The 22,008-nt window shown below is 31.9% G+C and overlaps 1 protein-coding gene across 1 annotated transcript; it reads right to left on the minus strand.

The window, feature by feature from the left end:
• Positions 1 to 1,097: 1,097 nt before the first annotated feature.
• On the minus strand, positions 1,098 to 11,376 carry LOC142636403 (uncharacterized). The gene is made up of 8 exons (XM_075810618.1): positions 11,223 to 11,376; positions 9,754 to 10,064; positions 9,461 to 9,546; positions 9,139 to 9,285; positions 7,907 to 8,009; positions 4,644 to 4,756; positions 2,411 to 2,535; positions 1,098 to 1,567 (listed from the first exon to the last, which is right to left on the minus strand). Exons 2-7 carry the CDS (start codon positions 9,974 to 9,976, stop codon positions 2,443 to 2,445), a joined length of 765 nt encoding a protein of 254 aa, XP_075666733.1. The 5' UTR covers positions 9,977 to 10,064; positions 11,223 to 11,376; the 3' UTR covers positions 1,098 to 1,567; positions 2,411 to 2,442.
• Between the last annotated feature and the right edge of the window lie 10,632 nt (positions 11,377 to 22,008).

A 22,008-nucleotide genomic window follows, 5' to 3' on the forward strand; every position in this document is an offset into this window, starting at 1 on the left:
GATGCAAAATTTGGATCATGTTTGATTTCTTGAATAAGTAATGAAATATTATTAAACACTTGTACACGACTTTTTTCTTTTTTTTTTTTCTTTTTTTTTGAGAAAGCACTTCTGCACGACTTGGACCAAGAAGATCAAAGGCTGTGAGAAAAGGGATTTTTAAAAAAAAAAATTAAGTGTGAAATGGGAGATTTGAGGGTTTGATGGGAATGAGTGAGAATAAAAGAATAAAAATATATTGGATGTTATTAGGTTGTTGCGTAGATGTGTAAAAATATAATGGATCATATATATGCATCATTTTCACTATCTGTATAATATACTAGGTGATTATAATAATAATAGTCAACATAAAAATAAATAAACACAACATTGTAAATTTTTTCTAAACTATAACAAAAAAGAAAAAAAAAATGGTGGATTGTATGTCACGATTGTGTTGTAACAATGATTGATTTTAGTATGCCAAAAACTTCTCAAATGACTTGTAGCTGCAGGGCAGCTATGGTGTTGCAGGTGGTTTTTGGTCATAAATACCTGCCTTTTATTATATGCAAAGATATCATATGCTTTCTTGTGTTGTCTACCTTATATGGAAGGAACTCGAGCACCTTTAGTAACGAACAGAAACCTGATATGCTATGCTACATGAGTTATATCTTGTGTGTGGATCAGATAGAGCAATCTTAACAGAGTACAGAAGGATGATAAGAACAGATGGTTGCAGAGATCTTGGCAATTCCCATATGCAGTGTTTGGCGATGTTAACACTTTATTCTTATTTTTTGGATACCATAGCCAAAGTCCACAACCATATCAGATAGGTACAAGTATAAAATCAGTAAACTCGGAAATACAAAAATAAGATAAGTTAAAAAAAGGAATTCAGTAGGAATCGTAGGATGCCAATGGAGTTGAGTGATTGAGTAAGAGGCTTCAACTGCTAATCTTCTCTGGTTCAGGTGAGGCACATTACAGGTAAAACAATGTTAAGAAAAGGTGCACTATTCTTATCTCTTAAAAGAGCACAATGTTGAGCAAATTTTTTTTACTAATTTTATGTGAATGTTTTGTCAAGCATGGAAAGAAACCAATAATTTTCCAGAGAATCAATGTGTAAATAAAACAATTGATAACTTGGTAACATTTTCTACTGGCAGGAAAAAAGAAAACATTCTGGTGCATTATGAAATTCATCAGGACAATTCACCAAGAAAAATGAACAACTTTAACCCATTTCAACTGTAATTCTCTCTACAAAGAAAGAATGTGTAACATCAGTCACAAAAAGGAATACACTAGCTGTTCTTTGTTGAATCTGTATATATTAATACTAAATATATATCACTGTAGAATTGAGGCCCAAGATAACACTGGGGAGTGCACTTGCAGGTATAGAAATTCGTGTGGTATATCACAAACCATGCACTCCTTATGTATATGCAGCCTGACATTAAGGACAATGCTGACAACATATCAAATACTTGGCAAAGAGAAAAAACCAATTGGCCACTTCAATATTCACACGCCACATCTGAAATGATACCAGCAACAGGGAACCCAAATCCTGAAAAGAAAGACAGGATTGTAGAGATTAGAGACTGATTCCAATGAAACTTCAATTCATGGAGCACGCATAGAGTGCATCCAAAAGTTACAAAACAGTCCACAGAGTGATATTGGTTTAATACATCAAGAAATGTACACATCACTCTAAAGTATTACCAGCCACAGCACAACAAACCCTGAAAATAAAATAAAAAATTCTTGAACTTCAGACTTCCTAATGACACAGTTTGTTGGGACATAAATGCAGAAATGGCATCTAAAAGTTTACAAACATTGGGCAACAAGAGCAGCTATCATAGTAAGCCCTTGTATACGGCAAAAAATTTACAATGGAAGGTTATGCAAACATATGTGCATCAAAGCATGTGTGTGTACGTGTTCATTTGCACGTCATTTAAAAAAGAAACTGCTTAAAATATTCAGATTTTCTAATTTGAAGCATTTTTCATCTTATTTCCTTTTCTTCTTCATGGGATTGAAATGGAGGCTTTCAGTAAATCAAAGCAAAATGTGAAAAGAAATTTAATGTACTGTCATATCTTCTGAATTCTTAATCACTCAGACAAACCTCAAGACACTCACAAAAGCAGAGTTCTTTGTTTTGCATTTTGTTCCCCGCTTTGAGAAAGTAGAGTCAATTATAGAGACACGAACAGAATATACATGCAAAATCAAACTCACAGCAGCTTGAAAAATGAAATGGCAAATGCAGCTTGAAAAATGAAATGGCAAATGCAGCTTGAAAAAAAGGGGTGTTTGGGGGGGAAGGGGGAGGAGGAGGAGAAAGTAATGGGTAGCAAGAGAGATTAGTATGAGGTATACTGAAGATAAAGTAGCTTACCAGAAAATAAGTGGGACATGTAGACTTCCAAATTAATAAAGGCCCAACATCCTGAGCTCTGTAACATGACTGGGGTCAAGTTCAGGGACATTCTTATTATCTTCTCGGTCTTCGACCACATACTCCTTATATTAAGAAATTATCAAAAACCATCAGTAGAATGACATATTAATGGTGTAAAGCTTTAAGATGAAGTTTTCAGTTAAACTTTGTAAAGGAGTATCACTCATTTGCAAAATTAATATGAATAAGATCTACATCTTAAAATCACAGTTTTTGAAGATCAAAGGGTATGCATGTTTTACAGATACATGAGACTTCCACAAGTTATTCCAGTGCTGCTAAACTGTAAAATCAGTAACTCAGCTAACCTCACTATGGAAGCCAACCAAATGCCTTGACTGCTAGCATATTTCTAACGCCTTGTTCCCAAATTGCTTCAAAAACATTTGGTTCAATTTGCTAAATTATTTTCATTATTAAAGACTATGGGCCTACTCAGCACTAAACTTAAGTTAGTAAATTAAAACATTCAGCCATCACATCCCACAGTAGTATCTCAAACCTTTTTTTTTTTTAAGTAATAAAAATATATTAAAAAGAAGAAGGGTGTCACCTGAGTATACAGGAGGTATACATCAGGGACAAAAACAAATCAAGTGCATAGAGTACAAAAGTCCATGAAACCATGGATTGAAGAAAAAGAACGAAAGCCTAACACTGCAACCCAATCCAGAAGAGTCTTAAGGAAGAAGAGTTTAAGATCTGAAATTGATCTCTCTAAATCTTCAAAATGTCAGTTATTCCTCTCCCGCCAAATGCACCACATCAAACAATGGGGCATAACCATCCAAATAGCAGCATTCCGATGCCTCCCAAACTTTCCTTGCCAGCAAGCCAATAACTCCACCACTGTTTTTGGCATAACCCAGCGAATGCCAAACAAAGTAAACACCATAGACCACAAATCAAAAGCAAGAGGGCAATGGATAAGGAGGTGGACTACTGATTCCCCACTTCTTTTACACATACAACACCAATCCAAAATCAAATCTTCCGTTTACACATACAACACCAATCTCAAACCTTAGCTGTTATGAAATCATTTAACCATGTGGAGCAAACATTGTCATGCATAAACTAGGAGACCTAGTATAACCAACCAAACAAAAATAGTATAAATTATTGTTCTTCAGGACTGTATTTTAATTTAAATGGGAAAGTTCGTAGTCCACTGTCCATCAAAGACAACACCATGAAAGAACATTTTACTGAGAGACCCTAACATGTTACACCCAAATATTATTCTCTCCTTGCCACCCAACAACTAAATATGTAAATTAAAAAAAAGGGGGGGGGGGGGTGGTGGGGGAAGAGATTAAACTCACTATAAAAAATTGGAGGATCTGTCAACAGCTTAATGGATCTTGGACCTCTGGTTTATTCAAGCCCAAACTAAATGTCAAATGTAAGCAATCCAACATGGCGAATGTCACAATCATACCGAAGAAACCATTCAAAGGAAGGAAGTAGCAGAAAACATCTTAGAAAGATGAATTCTTACAAATTAGTATGAGAGCCATTTAAAATGATCTAGCAGTGCAAATAACTACAGAAAACAGCCTATACATCCTCCACTTTACTTTGCAGTCAATAAAGTAATATTGAACCTTATACAATATGCTTTACATTGGCCAAACTTTTATGACTCTTCTCTTCCCACAAACCATAGCACTCATTTTGTTTTTTGTTTTTTTTTTCAAGTTTGATGTCCACGGAAAACTATATATAAGTGGTGGAACAAGGATTTTGCTTGAAGGGCCCAATGAGTTGATCTATCATAGCAAGTCATTCTGACATCCTTTTATCAGATTGATGTATATAACATAACTAAATATGATTTCAAGTAAACATAAAGTAATTATCCACAAGAAATCAAAGAAAAACAAATTTCAGACATATCAAAGAATATTGTAGTCATGGATTGGGAAAAAAAATCTTAAATATAGTTGAAAAGTCATGAAGAAATCCACAGTTAACTCCAGCTGTCTCTAGCACCATTAAGTTAATGCATCTCCAATTTAGTTCACTATCTTTTATGGAGCTCATCTAATTTGCATGCATTTTACCGAACATTATTCAACCAGAAATTTTACAATGAATTATGACTCTAGTCAATTTCAGTATGATGATTTGAAAAACAATTGTATGCTCTAAGAAAGAGGTACCATACTTTTGTTAGTTCTTGTTTGGCAAGAACATGGTAATGGCGTTCATTGATCCTCTGTCCGCATATTATCGCTATAAAGAAACCGTAGAGCAAACCCACCAAAACGATAGCTAAAACTGCACAATATCAAGTTGGTAAACTAAACCATAATCTGTTAAAGCATGCCAACCATAAATGTTCTTATAATCTTCTAATTACATCAACAAAATGGATCATAAATAAGCTAAAATAGTATTAAAAAAAAAATGATACATTACGTTATATAGAACATTGGTCAGGGGAATTAGAATGGGAATAATGAAGAGTTAGAGCCTTAGAGGTGGTGTGACACAATAGCACATAAGCATCAGTCTAAGGTCAAATATCAGCAGATTCCTAAGAGTATCACCCATTTCAGAATAAAAGTTGTCTAATCCAAAGAGGCACTTCATATGTTGCCATGTCGAAATGGCATTGTTTTGGGATTGATTAACAGGGGCAAATGTAACGGAGCATGAAAGAAGTGGCATATTGACATTGTGGTAATAGTTGAGGGTGTAAATTCTAAATTGCAAATTTTTAATAATTGAGAGAACGATCTAGAAGCAAGCACAAAGTTAAAGGGAGTAAAGTGCATTTTAGCCCTAAAACAACAAGAGACACCCAATAAGACTCTTCCTACCGAATATAGTATCAACGTGTATACTAAAGCTACAATAACTACTAGGAACACAGAAGCTCTCTCTCTCCCTCTCTCCCGCTCTGACTTTAAATTTGTTGTTTCTCAAACCTCAAAACATTCAGGTATTCCTTGATCAGGCAAATAAGCAAATGCATTAGCAATCCAGCACAGGCCATTTAACAGGCACAAAAGCTTAAGCTCTGATCTAATATTGGTGTAACTAGCGCTAAGGTCTTCAGAGCAAGGAAAGCAAACAAAACCTTGAACCATTGTGTATCATTGCATGTCTACATAAAATAGAAATATAGATATAAATATGACGAGAAGTAAAGAGAGAGCAGGCAGAAAAGATAAGCAATGCCAACAAGAAAGAGAAAGAAGATCTAGGGTTTGAGGTCCTGCTACACTACCTATTCAACAACCTGAATGATAGGATACTGCTGTACTCTAAGGCTTGTTCTCTTTTTTTCTTTTTCTTTTTTTAGTATAAGATGGCTCCAGCATCAGATTATTCTCATTTTACATTAAAAATGCTTTTGAGATCCTGCATAAAATTTTCAGAACAACCAGGTGCACCTTCAGGCCCTTCTTCTCCAACATAGTTACAAATTGAACTAAAATTACCTCATTAAAATGTGAAAACCACAAAATATATATGTATTATACAAGTATATGGGTATGGTTCATATACACTTGACATAACTCTTTGTTAATATTATACCACTCAATAACTAAAATTTTTATCCCCTCTTTTGGGGAATTTTTAGATTTGTGTTCTTTTGCTTAGTGTTTTGTTTCCTTTAGTACATGTCCTGTACCATAGGAACAGTCTGTATGCTTCTCTTCTTCTTTTAATAAAGTTTTTTTAAGTATCAAAAAAAAAAAAAAAAAAACCATCAATTGAATTATTGTTTTGACAATCCCACATTTATGTTACTTGTTCTCTTCATACTTAACACACAAATAAAGTTTTAAATCAGTCAAATGTCATTTACTATCTAATCCATATACTTATGTTTTTCATATAATCTTGCAATACAAAAAAACCTGAAATTTGTTCATTTTAGAGATCATATAGTTATTAACCCCAAATTATCTTGATATTTTGCAAGTATAAAGGGTATTAGGAGATAAAATAATCCAATATCAACTTGTCAAAATACTCATATAGTGAAAATTTATCAAGTGGTATAACATTGCAAAGAATTACAAGTGTTACTTGAACCCATCCTGATGTGTGTGTATGGAAATTATCAAATAGACTCTAAATTGGACCCAAATTGGCAATCAACATATCGAAAATACAGCAATCTTTCGCTGTGCCCACATTATTTAGGCTCAATTCAAACAATGGCCATGACAAGAGAAGCACAGGTTGCAAAATTTGGGAGAATTGATATTTTTAATGCAAAACAAATTTATACATGATGAAACCTGAAGACACCAGTGACTTAATTGCATATAATTTCCAAATGACATAACATCCAAAGCAATGATTCCCAGCTAAAACTAAGGTGGGTTGATTAGGTTGAATGGCGTAATTTGAGACAAGCCAAGATATTGAGAAAAGTTGGTTTACACTTTCTCATCCTCTGGTTGAGCCTGGGATGAAATCTTCAACCCATACTCTACTCAACTTGACTTGCCACTAGACTTTCATTGACCCAATCCTAGTTGAGCTTGCCATATTATCAAATTTCTTAAGTCTACATCCCTATGGTTGACCTTGTGAGGATCTCCAACCTAACCTGAGCTTCCCACACTGTGTTTTTAACTTACCATAACTCTAAATGATTTTAACTCACCACTCTCCCTTCCCCAAACACAAGAAGAAGAAAAAAGTGCCTATAATTCCTCAATCACTAAAATACTTCCACTTAAAAAATCAAAAGATTTAACATTAAATTATTTCCCATCAATTTATTATAGTTGATCTTCAACTGTTGCCCTTACCCCTAATTTATGTTCTCTTCCCCCCACCCCCAAAATGGGGTACTCAACTCAACTAAATCTTAATCCCAACTAAACTAAAGATAGCTCCAAGAATTCTTTGCAATTCTTTAAAGGATACATTCATTTCAAGTGACACTTGCCATCAACCTAATGCATACCCTCCTCCTTTATCCGGGCTTGGGACCGGCTGTGTAAAAAATTAAGGCAGTAAATACTAACACAGGCGGAGTTAATGTGGTGAGAAATGGTACTGCAGGAAATACACTTAAGTTTCTTTATTTTGTAATGGACAAATTTTTAAGGTAGCAGAAAAGGCAAAGCAGGACCATCTTCATTGGACTGGATTGTAATTCACTAACAATGATGGAAATGTTTGGAGACAACCCCAGACACAGAGAATGTCGTATATACTGTGTGAATGATTGACTTGTATCAGACATACTTAAAACAATTATAAATTAAGGTATTCAAGAATAATGCACCAGCTGGAGGGATTCTACCAACCATGGCATGAAGTCACACAAATATGTATATATTTGTTTATAAATTTTGTGTTTGTGCATCATATAATGTGTGTGTGTGTGTGTGTGTGTGTGTGTCCATATTTATGCAAGAGAGAGACACAGAGAGGTCATTTGGAGAGAAAGCATACCAGCCATTATGTAAAACCCATACGGGTGCTCTTCATATCCAAACATTTCCCTTAGTTCATCTCCATAAAATTTGTATACTAATACCCCCAAGCACGCCACAATCTGTTATAAGCATACGATCAAAAGAAATTATCAAACATTTGTTCTAACAAGAGCCATGGAACTTCAAGAACAAAATAACAAGTGATTCAGTAGCATGCATGAAACATGGGATAATATAAACACTGCATTTTGGACAATCAAGGGAGTTGAAATGTACAAAAACAACAAAAGAAGTTTGAGCATAAATCAGCAACCTCCAGATTAAAACTATTCAATTAATGGACCATCTGATTGTCATCCAGTTTTCTCAAGCAATCAACCTGACCTTAATGTTTTTTAGAAGCTCAGCCCAAATGAAATCATATTACGGAAATAACCATTTTCACAAATATTCAGTCTCTGAATCAGCCCGTATCAAATGGGAAAAATGTGTCTCTAACTCCAGGCTGCAATTAATATTCTTACATCAAGAGACTTATATTAATTGCCTCCCCCATAAAGCACACACGATTGACTGCATGGTCTTGATTAATTTACATATCTAATGTCATTAGTACTTGATGTACAAAATAACTAGAACAAGTCACAGTCAACATTTGACAGCACAGTCAAAAAAACATTAGCACCATGGGAAAAATACATTTGAAGCAATCTTGAGTTTGAATATCTCATTAAGAGAAGCCTTGGATCTCATTCCCAAGTTTAGGTTTCTGGTGGAACTTTTGCTTGTCAAAATACAAATAAGATCAAAGCTCTATTAGCTGGACTGCTTTACTATACAGCTATTTGTACAATCTAAAGCTGATCCATCTGAGTTTATGAAAAGACTCTTTTCTGTCAGAAAAGCAAAAACAAAAAAGTTAACTTTATCAGCTGTGTATTCTTCCATAAGATCTGCTTAACTTCATATCAGAACATACTTTTGTATAATACCACAGCAACTGCTGTGCACATCCAACTCCCATAAACAAATGCAGTCATCTAGATTTATTATCAGAGTTTGTAAGTACTGATTGGAGGAATAACAGATTCATATAGGGAAATTTCCAATTGTAGTACCGTCTAATAACTTCATTATGGAGATACACCAAATCCTACATGTGAACTTTATGCTAAACCAACAAAGGTGAATCAACATATATGCAAAAAGTACATAAAAAAAATTATGTGAAATAGTAAATTATCATACCAGCTGAACAATTATAAAAATGAGCGCATGGTCCCTAGCAACAAGAAACTGAAATTTCAATCTCAACCACCAGCGATCAGGTGGGACATTTGCACGTAATATGAACACGGCCCTACACTCTGTACAGTGAGCAAAAGCAAAACCCTCCTAAGACAATGAAGGGGATGAACAATCAGTTTGTGTGCCTCAATACCAGAAACATCATATCAATTCAATATTATCACAAACTACAAGTCAGATAAACAGCAATGGAAAGATTCACTGAATTATCTGCAATCTCATGATTCTAGAAGCAGCATTCTAAAATATCCAGAAAAATCACCTTAGTTGACCTCCAATTATCAAGACAAGATCTATGGACATACTTCTGGGTGCCTTTGCAATGGCATGGTGCAATTAAGTCTTCACCTGAAAATGTATAAAGATTTACCCAAGATAAGTACATTTCTTAGCACCCACGATCGTGTAGTAATTTAAGTTGAGATGTCATGTGTCAACCACACGTTATATATGCACCCACATAACCTTTTTTTTTTTTTACCTCAAACCATCTCAAATGATGAAATTAATACTCAAAAAACAAAAAAGACAACAAGAAAGATAGTTAGTAAAGACCTCCAATTTCAAGGCATATACGGCATTGCTGTTGGTCTGAATTCACTAGAGGACAATCTTCATCAAGTTGAAGATCTTGTAAATCATCATTAACAACAGCACAATCCCCTCCAATAGCCGTTATCTCACACAAAGATGAAGATTCTACAGAGCCCGCTTGATGTAGGATTGGTTCGCTTTCTGAAATACATTCCCTATGACTATCGTTTAAGACTAATTGCATGGCGAAGAATCCGAAATCAACACAACACTATGACTGTCATTGCCAGAGCAACAGTTACTAGTGACCATTCCAATAAAAATTAAGGAACCTACAAAAACAAAGGAAAAGTTGCATTAATTAGGAAAGATGGCCTGCATTAAACATCAAAATGTAATAGACAAACTGTCAGTAAGACAGGCCACATACAAAAATGTAAAGGACCAGCCACAGCCAATGAGATTGGCTGAAACGTCCCCCCACAATTGTAAGCAAGACAAATAAATGAAGGGTATAAACAGACTTCTCCAAAATGTTACACTATAAAATGTAAAAGTGAAGGAAATCACAAAAAGAATTACAATCTATGTTTCCAAGAACTAGTTTTTAGAACAATCAAGCAGGCAAAATCTATATAGGAAGAGCTCCTTGGTTATGAGCTCCATTAGCCATCCCTAAATTAGCATTGACATAAAATGGAACAAAATACAACACAATGAGCTTCATTGCAATATATAGCTGCACATCTCCTATTAAAATACCAACATTGCCAAATCCCTTACAGTTACCAATTCAGTACTAGGACGTGTATTATGACTTCACCAAGACTCTTGCATCCAATTCTCAAAATAGCACATTACTCTAAATTGATGTAAATCAACACACACACACACATACGCACACACATTCTTCACATAAACACAACCAAAAAACTGGACAAGTAATCATTCCATTCGACACATTAGAGACTAAAAGCGATCACTTTAAGTTTGTTAGAGACTAAAAGTAATCACTTTAAACGTTTGGGGCTAAAATTTAGGACCAACAGAGTATTTTGGCCACACAAAAAAAAAAATATATATATATATATATATATATATATATATATATATATATATATATCTCCCCAATGGTGTGGCTTCAAAAGCAAAAGCAGGCCAAAGGGTCCTCCATTTCACTCTCCAAAAATACATTTTTGAACAAATTACACAAATCCAAGAATACCCAGATGCTCAATTATGTAAAAAATACGAAATTTATTCATCAAACAAACAGAAAACAATTTACAAATACAAAGTACAGGATGTAGGCAGTTACCAACAAATACAGCCCATCAATCAAACTTTTACATTATCAACAATAACAAATACAAAGAAAGATTCAAAATTTAAATGACCCCTCAAAGATTTCAGCATCAGAAACGTATCTAATTCACAAAATCAAAACTCTAAAATCAATAAGAAAATTGAGAAAACAATCGTGAGCTTGCCTGATGCTTAGAAATCTAATACAGGCATGTCTTTTGGAAACAGTAATAAAATAAAGGGTTGCGTGAGAGAGAATGGTGAATGAATGAGAGAGAGAGAGAGAGAGAGAGAGACTTTGAACTTTTGTTTTCAGCTTTGGAAGAAAAAGGAAAATGTGGGTGAAATTTTAATTTTCTTATTATTATATTACAGAGTAATGCTATAGTGAAGTCATTCTCATTTTTAGTTTTTTTTTTTTTTTTAATTTGGGCATTAAGTTATTTTTCCCTCTTTATTTTTGGCAATTTATTTATGAAAAAAATATATTGGTATGAGAATTGAGAAGCTTGAATCATCCCTCTCAACTTTAAATAAATAAATTGAACATGGGGCCCGATGTCAAATTAGGGATGTCTTGTCCCCGTTCAATTCTCTCTTTTGAGTTAGACGTAAGGTAAGATCATAAAAGGTATAAATTGGAAGTATTTTGTCATCTTTAATGATATGAAATTTATAGGAAGATAATATTCTTGCTTTTATAAATAAATAAATAATGAAGAAATATGAGGAAGACTAACATTTTATCAATTTATGCAATGTAATTTATAAACTTATTATTCCCAAAAAATAAATTCTTTTTTATAATAAACCTAATGTTATATATATATATATATATATATATATAGTATTTCAAATTTATACCGTCTCTTTAATAATTTTTATTTATCGTTAGGTTAAGACATCAATTAGTTTTTTGTGTAGGTGAGAGATTGAATTTCAGATCTTTTATTTAACGATAATGAATTTTACTAATTGAACTAAATGAAACCTTGAACCATTGAATTTTATACAAGAGAGATTGATCATTGTTAACATAATAATAATAATAATATTAATAATAATAATAATAATAATGGATTTTAAAACCATCAATTCCATCAACAACAAAAAAGAAAAACATAGGAGGCAAGACATCAGAGGAGGCAAGACATCAGACATGACATATAGCACTCAAATTAGATATGAACAGGTCATGTGATAAAAGTGGGTTGGATTTATCTATAGAAAATCATGAAAATGATGGGCTCTCATGAAAAATGGGTCAACCTTGTCATGTAATGCACAACTTCGGCTTTTGCCTACTTCTTTTCCTTTTTTTGTGGGGGACAATTCCTTCTCTTTGCGACTTTGTAATTATTGGAAAACAGAAATGACACATGACCCTGTCTTTGTACAATGTACATACGGTCTCATAGTCCCATTTTTGTTGAGCTACTTTGGAGAAATGAATGTGCATTCAAGAAATTCTGCAACAATGTGAACATGCCTCACGACAACAATTAAACATAGACAAAAAGTACCATGTTTTCCTGCCAGAACACGAAAATTGAAATTAGGAGTCCAAGCTACTAGGCAGCATGACAATTATTTGGGTTTCTGCATTGGTAGAAAGGTGTAAGAAGCAAGCTTTTACAAACATAAAAGATCAATTTATCATCTCTGTTGTAACTATCAAATGAATATACATATATATATATATATATGGAGCATTGGTATGAAGGTCTAAGAAGCAAGTTTTTACCAACATAAAAAATCAGATGTGGCCAAAAACCTTATAACTCAACTGGTTTACACCTCCTAATATTTCCAAATTAAATATTTTAAATTCAAATCTCTCATCTCCATTATAATTATATATATATATACACACACACATACACATCCACACATTGATTAGTTCACATGAATAATACCATGTAAAATCTACATTGTAGGAAAAAAATGTGGCTAGTATTTGCCACTTAAGGAGAGAGTGTACAATCATTTTACCTATTCATGTAAACTCATACTCTCTCTCTCTCTCTCTCTCTCTCTCTAGCATCTTGATGCAATAATTTAAAATGCATGATTAGTAATTTTTGGTGGGGGGCAATGAGGGAAAAGAAAACGGATGCATTTGTTGAGATGAGATAGATTATGCAAGCTAAAAAGCATTTAAGGCAAAGTATATTGTCATACTCTTAATACTTTTAAGATTCCTTATTTCTCTAAATTTATTTTCTAAGCTTACTTTTAAACAATCAAATTTTATGTTTAGATTTCTTATATTTAAATTGATTTCTAATGTTAATTTTTTGTTAAATATATTTTGCTTTTAATAACTTTTAATTATATGAATTTATACCTATAAATAAAGTAGATCACAAAATAAGTTGCACTCAAATTCCAAATTAATTCATCCACGTAGATTTTGCTAATTATCTCTTGATTGTTTTTTTTTTTTTAACATCTCTTGATTGTTTAAGATAATTTCCTAGTTACTGTCTCAATAATAGATACCAAATTCTAAGAATCTATATACATACATACATGTGTGTGTGTGTATATATATATATATATATATATATAAAATTAATAGCCAAATCTTAAAGAAAATCCAATTAGATTTTAATTGGATTATCAATTCTGCAACACGTGTCAAATTTTTTTTTAATTTTGTGCTAAGTGAATTATTGAGTGTAAAAATCAAAGAGTCCAAATCCAATTAGATTCTGAATTGAATTTCAATTAGAATCTAATTTTCCACCCTGTATCTATCTAAGTTTTTAATTTTTGTGACAAGTGAATTATTTGGTGCAAAAACCATAGAGTATAATGAGAAACCATTACATATTTTAGAAATGTATGGTTTAAAAAAAAGTGTAAACTAATACCATGTATAATTTGAACATCTTCTAAAAAAAAGTGTATAATTTGAATTGTATAATTGTAATTATTTTTAATTATACCTGTGCATATAAGCGGGGTTATACACTAGTATATATTAATAGGTAAAACTTAGAGAAAATTCAATTAAAATTTGAAATTAGAATTTAATTTTGCGCCATGTATCTAAATTTATGTAGGGACCACACTATAATTATCCACTTAAGCTTATGCAATGTGTCTACTTAAGTTTTTTAATCTTTGTGTCAAGTGAGTACATGAGTGCAAAATACTAAGAATCTAATATTAATGAAATTTAAATTTTAAATAAATAAAAAATCAATCACATATGCTCAATAAAAATCACCACACAATAAAAATCATCACACGTTCTATTTTATTAAAAATTAGAAGAAAAAAATTTATAATAAGTAGTATTAAATTTAGATAAGAATTTTAATATGTGACTAATTACGTTTATTTAAAAAAAAATTAATTTGACTAATTATTTATATTTTTATGATAAAAATTGTATTTAATTTTAAATGTATCTATACGCATGCATGTGTTCCATGCTATTTTAAAAAATAATAATAATTTGACTAATAATTTGTATTTTTATAATAAAAATTGCATTTAATTTTAAATGCATCAATGCATTTGCATGGGTTACATGCTAATTTATATATAAAAAGGAGACCAAATTCTAAGAATTTATATGTATATATATATATATATATGTATGTATGTATATTAATAGCCACATTTTAAAGAAAATCCAATTAGATTTTAATTGAATTTGCAATATTACGCCACTTGTTGCATTCAATTTTTAATTTTGTGCCAAGTGAATTATTAAATGTAAAAATCGAAAAGTCTAAATCCAATTAGATTCTAAATTGAATTTCAATTGGAGTCCAAATCTATTTATATATATATATATATATATATATATATATATAAAATATGAGAAACCATTACATATTTTAAAAATGTATGAATTAAAAAAAATGTAAACTAATACTATGTCTAATTTGTATCTCTTAAAAAAAAAAAAAATTATAATTGTAATTATTTTATGCATATGGTATCAATGTCATTGTCAACCTGTCATTCATAATTTTCCACAAACAAGTTGACAAAATATGGTATCAATCAAAACCAACATATAGCTCAAAAACCGTACTATCTTGTTGGAATATAGTTTTATAAAAGATGTTACATATTGCTTGTATTATTATCTTCTTCTTTTTTTTAATCTCAAATAGAACAATTACATTTTTATTAAGTTGTATATTATATTGAATATTTTTATAGAATTAATTTTGCTCAATCTTTTTTTTTTTTTTTAATTTTGCTCCTCTCAAGCCAAATTCTGGCTCTGTAACATGAATATGATACTATCACACTGTTGTCATGATATTTTTACACATGCATGCAAAACCAAATCAGTGAGGTGGAATTTGATTGTTACCTAGAGTTTGCCTTGGGTTATTATTATAACAAGATTATTATAGTAGTCAAGCTAGGAGCATATATATATATATATGATTTGACCTCCTAAAATAAAAATTTGAACACCTTGAGACTCTAAATCTAAATCTTTTTTAAGGCCAAGTTCAACTGAAATAAACTTGAATATAATCCCTCTAACAATCTATTCTTACAAATAAAGTTACAATTAATTAAAACTTTTAATCGAATATGCGAGTGGAGTGGCTGAATTTGAATGTATTTTTAATTGTTATTTATTAAGTGGGGATTGGGGCATGAGCAAGTCAGTCAATCGGTAGTTAGTAAATGTTAACACTAAAAGACAATTAAACATTTAGACAATGGATGATTCTGAAAAAAATTAGACAAGAGGCGTGAAACAGAGAAGTGATTGAGTGAAGACAAAAACAAATGTTAGCACAACAAAATTGTTTTTTAATAGACTCACAAAGACTAGTTGTTGTTCAAGTTAAGTTAAATTATTAATTAAAGTTACAATTAAATTTATACTTGTGAGCGGAGAGGTTGAATTTGAATGTGTTTTTTATTTGTTATTTGTTAAGTGGGGATTGAGACATGGGTCAATAAGTAGTTAGTAAATGTTAACACTAAAAGATAATTAAACAATTAAATAAGGCCTAAGGGGTGGTTCTAAATAAATAATTAGATAAGAAGCAAGGACAGGGGAGTGGCTAAGTGAAGACAAAAACATCAATAACTAATAGTTGTTAAAGTTGAGTTGAATTATTAAGTAAACGAATTGTACAAAGTAAATGTTTATTGTATTTTTACATTTTTAATATGAGATAAAAATCTCACTCTATCATAATCTAAGTGTATATATGCATGAAGCTTCCTCCTAGAGACTTGAATCACAGCCTTTGTCTCCCTACCCCACAAGAACTTGTACTTATAAATTGATTATCACGCCAAGGGTGTGCAATGGTATTGTATTTAGAAACAATAGATTATTTCCATGATTTAATCTTAGCAATCATAATTAGTATGCTCATTATATAAAGAAACAATATACTAAATGAACTTATAGTTTATCTTTTAAGTACTATGGACAAATTTGTAATAAAACTATATAGACCACAAAATTCATCTCCTGCTCAAGATTCATCTTCTTATTGATCCCCTTGGAACCTTGAGCTGCCAAGAAGAAAACAAACAATTTGAAGCAGAATTAGCACTTGCTCTCTGAAGAGAAGGGCATGTCTATGCCTGGTGACAACAATTTGAAGCAGAATTGGATCTTGTGGGGTACAGTTTAAAGTAGAAACCATAAACATGTACTCTCTCAAAAAAAAAAGAAAAAAAGAAACCTTTAACATGTACTATTGGATTTCATCAGAGGGATGTTTCCTTATCATAATTTTGTAGCAACTTAGTTATTGAAATTGTAACTGCAGCAACATGTAGCAATTTCATAAATTCCACTTTGTCATAATTCAGTCTGGGATAAGTTGACTGAATCTGATTACAAATCTTTGTTTTTTTTAAATTGTAGTTTACAGTTAATATATTATGATTTAGTAAAAAATTAGTCTCACCTATAGCTTGCTTTAAAAAATGAGCAGCCAGAAATTGTCTTTTTGGTTTTCTTAGTTTTACTTGCTGATGGGTATTCATTCTTTGTACCATATGATGCTTTTTATTTGGTTATGTTTTGCAGGTACTTTGGAAACAATATGGTTTAGGATAAAATCAGAATGTGGCATTCAAGACTTCAAAGGGAAATTTAAAAGGTGTTTACAGCTCCTAAAAAAGTAACCTATAATTGGTATACTTTCTCCTTGACTGATAATTAATAGAAATTATTCAACTAGTACACCAAATAGTGATAAAAACACACAAGCAGGAGAGGCATTCAACTATTTCTATTCAATTTGCAAACACACAAAAATCTGTCATCAGAGCATCTAAATTCAGAAAAAGAAGACAGACAAAAGACAAACTGTCTATAAACATATAAACCATCCTTAAAACCCCAACTTCCAATCCAAATGAAGTCATAACATGAAGACTCTTAATTGACTCAAAAAGAAAAACCAAACCAAAGTCAAGTAATGCATACCCTAATAGCTCACATCATACAACAATTAACCGGCTTTTCTTCACGATGTCTAAGGACCACTGGCGCTGATGGTGGTGGTGGTGGTGGTGGTCGTGGTGTTGCATGAGGAGAGGGAAGAGCCATCATCTCAGAGTGTGGATTGTGTTCATATGGATATGATTTATAAGGATCATCCTCATAATACCCCAGTCTTGCAGGTTGATTATTTCCATAGTCATAGCCTAGTCTTCCACCTCCATATTGAGTATTTCCATAGTCATAGCCTAGTGTTGCATATTGAGTAGTTCCACGGTCATCATGGTAACCATCTCCTTGCACAATTGGTTTTTTCCTTTGATATCTAGAGTCCACCCAACATAGTTCTGTATGTTTCCCTGCTTTTGCTAGCATTGTCAGAAGCATGCCTGGGTCTACATTGCCGGATACATATGCCAACCCTTGTTGAACATCAAAGGTATAGGATACTCCTAGTGAAATAAAATGGTACATAAATCAAACAAATTTTTTAATACAAAATAAACCGTTTGTATACTTTCTCGACAATACATGTGATCGACCCTAATTGGTATGTTAAGTATTCATTGTCGACCCCAAAATTTTGAGAATAAGACCTAGTTGTTGTTATTGTACTTTCTCATCAAAATGAAGTTAAAATAATGGCAAAACATGGATAATGAAAATGGAGAAGGATATACCTTGGATGCTACCCAACACTTTGATCATTGATTTGTGCCATCCAGGAGTTTGGGTATCCACCCTCAAAGCACAAGTCTGTCAAAACAAAACCACAATTAAAAAATAAATACAGAATAAAATAAGTAAAAAAGAGCAACTGGAAGACGAAAACAAAAGACAAAAAACTGAAACCATGAAAATTGAGGATAGTAGAGTACCATATACGAAGAAGGCTCCATTGAATCAAAACTATTGCTGAGACCACAAAAATAAAAATATGTGTCTTTCTCTTTGATATGAAACCTCAAAGGTTTCTTGTCAATTGAAGTAGAAAAATAAAAAATAAAAAATAAACTTTCTGTACGCAAAAAAGTGATTGATAAGAAGGGTCTTGAATTGGTTTCAAGGAAGATTTTGGCACGTAATTAATGATTAGCTAAACTCTCTTTTCCAATATATATATATATATATATTTGGGAATGACTTTCTACTAAGGAAACTATCAATCATATCACAATATTATGGTAAACTTTTATTTGAATCTATTTTTATTTTCGATTTTGGGAAGAAAAAAAAAACTGTTATCAATCAACCTATAATTACTGCAATATAACCGGTTAGTCCAATCAGAAAACGCCACTTACAATTACTGCAAGTAATAAGATCTAGAATTTACTTTGTTTTCTTCTCTCCTCAGTGCTCTCAAAATTTTTTTTGATAAAATGTGTTTCCTCCCAAAAAAAAAAAAAATTAATTCTTGAAGTGAAGGAGGAGGATTTGAACTTAGATACGTTCCTGGAAAATACCAAATAGTGTCAGTTACGTACCTTCTCATATTTGGTTTTTTTTTTTTTTTTCCAACACCTTTTAACACTTAGTATTTTTTTTATAACCACCTTTTAGTACTAAGTTGATTTTCCATATTAAAAAAAAAAAAAACCAACATTGGGATTTTCTTTTCTTTTCTTGGAATGCAATGCAATTCATTATGACTTCTTATTCTTTGCATGTACCTCTCCTATGTCTAGCAACCAATCTAGCTAGCATTTATTTCTTCCCCATATGTATGTTTGTCTGTTTTACTTGGAAGAATATCTAAGCAACTCTTTTAAGGCAAAGATTTCAACGTTTCCAAAACTCTAGGTCCTGTTTAGTTCCCCCAAGTACTCCTTTTTTTCTTTTCTTTTTTCAATAATGAAAACATGTATGTATCCAATTTTTGAATCTGAAACCAGGAAAAAGAACACAATCTGAAACTAGAGTTCCATAGTCAGTTTCCAAAATTGTTCGACTTTCTTCTTATGTATTTGAGCTTTCCTCTCTACTTCGTGCCTCTTCATCGTACCTAACTACTGTCACTCTAAAATATGTGCACTTTTGATTGTGAAAATACTAGTGTTATTTTCTATGCACATGAATCTGTCTGGTGTAGTCATCTTGATTGATTACATTAGCTTTGTGGCTCAGAATAATGTCGTTTAAAAGTGGCTCAGTCCAACCAAGTGTCCATAATCTAGATGCCTTTCCATGCATACTAGGAATTGTGTCTTTCTTTGGCCTCCATAATCAAGCATTTTGGGAAGCATTTGGCTTTGTAGACTCTAGCACAAAGTAAATTTGGTCCCGTTAATGGCGAAAATATCGAGCTACAACAGCGTTTTTAAACCAGGATAGCCCACGTTTTTTGTACAAACGTTGTATCTCCACTCCTGCCTTTCCCATTTGACCTAGTTTTCATGGTCTAAGACCCTTATTAAAGAAAGACCCACAAATAAATGTAATTAATAAGTATGTTCCGAATTAATACAGTTGCATGGTGCTTACTCTTCTCACATTAATGATGAATCCCACCAATTAAGTTCATGGTAGACCAAAGAACCTTTACTTATCCAAAAAAAAAAAGTTATCAAAGAGTACCTAATAATTTTTCGCAAAATATAGGGAGCAATAAGTGATTTTCTTAAATAAATAAAAATGAATTATACATTTTCTCTCCTTAATTCTTAAGAAATCTCAAAAAATTAAGTGATATTGGAGACACTACAAATTGTGTTACATAGGTCTTATAAATTGATGTTAACCCTTATCATGACGTAATTCAAATAATAATTTATTATCTTGTGGAAATGCTAAAAGTTATATTAATTATTACATCAATTTGTAAGCTTTTTATAGTAAAATTTGTAGGAGTTTTAGTATTTTCTCAAAAAAATTATGAATTTATGAAAATCCAACCCAATCACTAGTGAATTAGTCATGTTAGGAAAAATAAGAATAATATATTTTGTATAAAAAAATTATAACATAAAGCATTATTTAAATATAAAAAAAGGCTTATTTAAAGTTTTCGCCTTAGGTCACAAACTGTATAATGATGGAAAAAAAGTTATATATGTTAGATATATTTAAACAATTTACTTTTGTGATTAAGCAAAAGGGAATAACACACAGATCTGATTATAAGCAATATTAACACAAAAAAAGTAATAGGCAAAACAATAAATATATACTGCATATATAAAAGAAATCTACAATATAATTAAAAAATCACAGACCAAATGCATGACGAATGAATGAATCAGATCAAGTCTTGTGTTTGACACAATCTCCTTAAAATAGATTTCATCCTTCACACACATTGTGGTGCTTTGAGACTCACGGACGTCTGTCTCCCAAGATAAAATGATCTACAGCATGAAAACGAAGCACACATGGTTGTACTCTGTGAATTACTCAATGTTTCTTTCTCTCTCTTTGACACAAAAATGAAATGCACAAAATATTTTCACTGTGAGAGTTTTCTAAAAAGTAGTTTTTTTTATGAATGGGGGACTATGAAAAATTATACGTTACTCAACAGACACTCTGTTTTAGTAATAACTGTTGTGCACAGACCAACTGACTCAAAAATTAAAATAATAAAATATTATTATTTGGACAAGTAGGCCAAGTCTACATATGCCAAAAGTCCAACCCAATGTCCAACTCATAAGCATATAAACTCATATATTATATCTTTCATTTCCTATGTGGGACTCAGAATTTTCGTCACTTTAATAACATCTTCAAGTGAACATATAAAACATCAATTTTTTATTCACTCCATGCTATTTTTCCAACAATCCCCCACATGAATAGAAATTGATAAATACAATGCAAATGATGATGCAAACGCAGAGAGAGTAGAAGAAAAGTTATTGTATTGGGAGAAGTATCTTGGGCTTTCAACTTTCCTTTGTGAAAGACTATCGGATATACTAGCTAACTAGTGAACATGATGTCTTGAACTGTTCTACCGTTTGTGTATACTAAGACAATAGTATTCACATAGCTCATTTTCGAATATATTTCGTTCTTATAGTTGTGTTCATTTCGGCCCTAAACATATCCTAGTAAATTCATGAAGTGCTTTAGAGAATTCAACCTTAAAACTCTCATGAAAATGGCCCATTTCACACTCATATAGGTGACTCTTATTAGGAGTATCCAGCTATACCCCACTTGGAATTCCAAGATATATAAGAATCATTAAAAGCAAAGCTTACTCTGAACATTACTTACATGCATCACTATTTCATCATTGGAATGGGCGGGAGATGTAATCTCCATAATGATAAAAACTAGTCTCCACAATTTTGTTGTCTCTTTGAAAACCTAGATCTTGGGTTCTCTAGTCAACTAGATGGGGTTACCGTCATGGAAACTTTAGGTTATAGGCTTTAACATTATTCCCCTCGATAAGCAATTTACTTGCTCTCCACTCAAACAATTGATTACGGATCTATTTTATAATTTGGAATCACTTCCATTTGAGAGCAACTGTCTCATGGTATTATGTTTCCAACAAATATGTT

This window comes from Castanea sativa, chromosome 5 (assembly GCF_040712315.1).
Source record: "Castanea sativa cultivar Marrone di Chiusa Pesio chromosome 5, ASM4071231v1".
NCBI classification, from domain to species: domain Eukaryota; kingdom Viridiplantae; phylum Streptophyta; class Magnoliopsida; order Fagales; family Fagaceae; genus Castanea; species Castanea sativa.

What these genes read in the sequence shown, in the direction of transcription:
- LOC142636403 (XM_075810618.1), bottom strand. Translation starts at nt 9,976, where the DNA reads ATGCAATTAGTCTTAAACGATAGTCATAGGGAATGTATTTCAGAAAGC. An exon ending in ATAATTGGAGGTCAACTAAG is followed by an intron (nt 9,286 to 9,460) that starts GTGATTTTTCTG and finishes TCATTGTCTTAG; the next exon opens with GAGGGTTTTGCTTTTGCTCA. An exon ending in CCAAACAAGAACTAACAAAA is followed by an intron (nt 2,536 to 4,643) that starts GTATGGTACCTC and finishes TCTTAATATAAG; the next exon opens with GAGTATGTGGTCGAAGACCG.